We start from the raw sequence: 4,765 nt of genomic DNA, 5'->3' as shown, positions 1-4,765 counted from the left end.
TGGCGCCACGGCCAGTGATTGGCTGAGCAGGTTGTTACTCTCAATACAAGAATGACAGCCAAATCAGCCAAACGTTGAACACAACACTGTCCTGTCTTAGTCAGTTATTGGCTGAGCAGGATTTTGGCTACTACAGGGGATATTGGAAAAGGAGGACACTGGGGGAGTGCAGGCAGGTAAGTACGGATGAGCAAAATTTGTGAACCGCACTAAAATAGCTGTTTTAATGCGGTTCATTTAAGGTTCAGTTTGGATGAACCCCAATTTTACGCCAAACATTTGCTAACATGCCAAACTGAATTTTTGAAACGTTCGCTCATCTTTAAACTTAAAATAATATTTAAATAGCCTTACAATACACAAAATATATCCAAACTGGAGCAGTAACCTAGGGAGGTAAGCCCTAAATGCCACTCAACATTAAAAACGCTAAAATGTCATCCTTGGTCCAGCTGGCGCCCCAGCCCGGACTGAACACCCTACCGACCCCAGACACAGCACATAAGTACAATGCAAGAACAAAATCCCCCAAGCTATTACAAAAATTATGGGTAATGCAGTGACTAATAATAAAAATTAAAAGTGTACTGAAAACAATATCACCATGTGCGGTCCAGTAGATAAAAAGATTGGTCAGGTGGGAGCAACAAAAACATCCCACGCCGTCGTACCCAGCTTCCTCAGGGAAGTAGCAGTAGTATAACAGCATATATATATATATATATATATATATATATATATATATATATATATATATATATATGAGCCCCAATTACAAAGCAACCCCCAGAAACAATCAAAATATAATTACATACCATGTACGGGGGAACACTGTGTGTTGGACCAAACACCGGCGCCATCTTGCGTATAGGGCACATGCTCCAGAGTCTCAAACACTAGAGACCAAAGATAAGAGTCTACAAAAAGATGGCGCCCGCTATATAAAATTAATAGATGGAGTGGACAATCGCTGACAACCTGAATTGTGACTCACAAGCCTGCTAGCTACAGGGCAAAGTTCACATTAAGTAGCTTCCTAATGTATCCAAGATATAGGCCACAGAGAAATCGCCGCCGTGTATAACAATCATACAGAGCTCACTACAGAGCTGTTATACAATGGCTTTAGAACTGTAGCATAATGTATAAATGAGACGGGAGGGTATATGCACTGAATAGAAGCTTGGATGGACACAATCTTTTGGTGGTCCAGAAAGACCACACTACATAGCTATTTCAGTATTATTGACGGGCGCCATTTTCTTGGAGCTCAGGGATCTTATCCTACAATATGTAATTTGGTATGCCGTTCTATGCAACTCTATATCTAATGCAATTCAGTGTACCGTTCAGTGTCACAGCCATTATATAACAGCTCTGTATGATTGTTATAAACGGCAGCCATGTTTCTGTGGCCTATGTCCTGGATACATTAGGAAGCTACTTCTCTATAATGTGAACTTTGCCCTGTAGCTAGCAGGCTTGTGAGTCACAATTCAGGTTGTCAGCGATTGTCCACTCCATCTATTATGTTTATATAGCGGGCGCCATCTTTTTGCAGACTCTTTCTTTGGTCTCTAGTGTTTGAGACTCTGGAGCATGTGCCCTATACACAAGATGGTGCCAGTATTTGGTCCAACACACAGTGTTCCGCTGCACATGGTATGTAATTATATTTTGTTTCTGGGGGTTGTCTTTGTAACTGGGGCTCTCAAATATATATGCTGTTATACTACTGCTACTAACATCCCTGAGGAAGCCGGGTATGGCGAAATGCGTGGGATGTTTTTGCTGCTCCCACCTGACCAATCCTTTCATCTACTGGACCGCACATGGTGATATTATTTTCAGTACACTTTTCATTTTCATTATAAATCACTGCATTACCCATTATTTTTGTAACAGTTTTGGGGATTTTTTCTTGCATTTTACTCATGTTCTGTGTCCGGGGTCAGGTAGGGTGCTGTGTCCGGGGTCAGGTAGGGTGCTGTGTCCGGGGTCAGGTAGGGTGTTGTGTCCGGGGTCAGGTAGGGTGCTGTGTCCGGGGTCAGGTAGGGTGTTGTGTCCGGGGTCAGGTAGGGTGCTGTGTCCAGGGTCAGGTAGGGTGCTGTGTCCGGGGTCAGGTAGGGTGCCATGTCTGGGGTCAGGTTGGGTGTTGAGTCCGGGCTGGGACGCCAGCTGGACCAAGGATGACATTTTAGTGTTTTTAATGTTGAGTGGTATTTAGCGCTTGTCTCCCTAGGTTACTGCTCCTGTTTTGTATATATTTTGTGTATTGTAAGGCTATTTAAATAAAGATTTTTTTTCTTGATGTGCTACCTTTTTGTGCATATGCTTTTTCTTCATAGTCCATCTGTGTTTCTTATATGCATTGGTTTAGCACTCAGGTTATAGGGTGGTGCCCACTATACTCTCTGGTTTGGCATCTTTAAACTTAAATCTTCTACGCAGTTTGGTACCTTAACCGAGACTTCCAAGGGAAGATGGTTAAAGTGACTGTACCACCAGGCCCAGGCTGAAGCAGTGGAGGCGAGGCAGGCCACCTTTAGTGGGAAGAAACCCCAGCCCCACCATGACGGGACTCCATTAGAATCAATGGAACCCTATCATAGAGGGGCTAGGGTTTTCTCCCACTAAGGGTGGGTCGGCCCGCCTCCAGTGCTTCAGCCTGGGCCTGGTGGTACAGTCACTTTAAAGCTAAAAGGTGTCCAATTCCACATGCAATTGTTAATTTCTTGTACTTTTTAACTTGTTTTTATTTTATTACTTTTAGATCTCCGAACACTGTTTTATTTCGATCCTCTGTGTGTCTTCTAGGCTGAGAACCTTCAAAGTAAATATTATGACTCGCATTTTGGAAACCAAACCTTGGCCGATGAGCTTTTCTTCACTGCTTATCCTCCAAGCCTGGGGATGGAGATATTACTGTTCATCAGTTTTCTAGCTCTGTACCTACTGACCATGGTGGGGAACGGCCTCCTGATCTGCACCGTCATCCTCAGTCCTCAGTTACACACGGCCATGTATTTTTTCCTCTGTAATTTGGCATTAATTGATTTGTTCTCCTCATCCAATTCTATTCCAAACATTTTATTTATTGTATTTTCTGAAAGTAGAAGAATTTCTGTCGCTGGTTGCCTGACACAGATGTACTTTGGTTTGATTGTAGGAGGCACGGAGTGTGTGTTACTGGGGGTGATGGCCTATGACCGGTATATTGCCATATCCTTCCCCCTACATTACACCACCATTATGAGCTGGAGGAGGTGTAAATACCTTATGGTCATCATATGGTCAGCAAATATATTAGTAACCATAACTCCGTCCATACTGAAGCCATTTGTGTTCTGTAGGGGTAACAAGGTGGACCACTTCACTTGTGAGAGTTTAGTGATTCGAGAGCTGGTGTGCGGAGACATCCCCTTCTATAAACTAACTATGTTCATTGGCAGTGTACTCTTTGTGTTCCTGCCATTCATTCTCATTGTGGTCTCTTATCTTTGTATCATTGTATCAATGTTAAAAATCAGCTCAGCAGATGGCCGATCGAAGGCGTTTTCTACCTGCTCCTCCCACCTGACGGTTGTTTTTCTTCATTATGGAACGAATATGACCACGTACATGGGACAAGGAAAAAATAACCTAGCAAATATAAAATATATTTCTATAGTTTATGGGGCTGTTATACCTGTATTGAATCCTTTCATATACAGCCTGAGGAATAATGATGTGAAAAGAGCATTTCGGAAAATGTTGACCAGATGTTCAGTATCAGATCCTCTATAATGGCTTCGGCCAGAACCCTTAGTCCTATCGTAGAGATTGACACATGATCTAATCATATCTTGTAAGTATATAACGATAACAATTATATAAAGATTATTGAATATTTGGAAAACTTTCAGACTCTTACCATTGATCACCAATGGTCACCATTCATATTAGAGCAAACGTGTTTGGCAGTACTGGCAACTATTCTGACAGATGATCAAGGAAGAAAACAAAGGGATATGTTGGTTTGCCTGTTCCTTTTGGTGCCCCTGTCTTGGAAAAAGGGGGGGGGGGGTAGAGAGAAGATGAATATTTTCCCAACAGCGGTGTCTCAAGATGAAAGGCATTTAACTCCAGACTACATGTAACCATATGTTTCCATTCATTTCTTCTTACCAAGTGAATGAGGTTATCTGAATCCACCAAGATGACTGTTTCTTTAACCTTAAAAACCAGGTACATTTTGGCTCTATGTGGGTCATCTGACCAAATGTATACAATTAAATGTTATTTTAATTCTATGGTCTTTTATCCCTTGTATCTACTTGTGAAGCAAACTTTCTGCCTTGTTATCTTCAACTAAATGTCCTGATTTCTCCTGATTACGGAAATAACCCATATGTGGACATAAAGTGCCATCCGGTCACACAGAAGACCTCCAAGGGAAATACGTGCCATTTAGCTTTTAGTGACTGGCTTTGGTCGGAATGGATGTTGTGCTGCCAAGACGAAGAAAACCTCTCACAAGTGACCCCGTTCCGGAAACTAAAACCCTAAAGGAATGTAGGAAGGGTTTGGTGAGCATTTGAAACCCACAGGTGTTTTACAGTTTTTCCCAACAATGGGCCAAAAAAATTGTTTAAAATATAATAGAGCCTAATTTTTTCATTTTCTCTCTAAAATAAAGTGTACAACATTCCCTTCCGAGTACAGAACTACCCCATATGTGTACATAACATGCCATGCGGGGACAAGGCCAGCCTCCAAAGGGAAT

At 42.1% G+C, this 4,765-nt stretch overlaps 1 protein-coding gene across 1 annotated transcript; it reads left to right on the top strand.

The window, feature by feature from the left end:
- Window positions 1-434: 434 nt before the first annotated feature.
- On the top strand, window positions 435-3,786 carry LOC138781147 (olfactory receptor 13C9-like). The gene is made up of 2 exons (XM_069956772.1): window positions 435-551; window positions 2,818-3,786. The coding sequence occupies exons 1-2, from the start codon at window positions 435-437 to the stop codon at window positions 3,784-3,786; spliced, it is 1,086 nt and encodes a 361-aa protein (XP_069812873.1).
- The last annotated feature ends 979 nt before the right edge of the window (window positions 3,787-4,765 follow it).

Source organism: Dendropsophus ebraccatus, unplaced genomic scaffold (genome assembly GCF_027789765.1).
Source record: "Dendropsophus ebraccatus isolate aDenEbr1 unplaced genomic scaffold, aDenEbr1.pat pat_scaffold_944_ctg1, whole genome shotgun sequence".
NCBI classification, from domain to species: Eukaryota; Metazoa; Chordata; class Amphibia; order Anura; family Hylidae; genus Dendropsophus; species Dendropsophus ebraccatus.
This window is presented reverse-complemented; position numbering and strand designations above follow the sequence as displayed.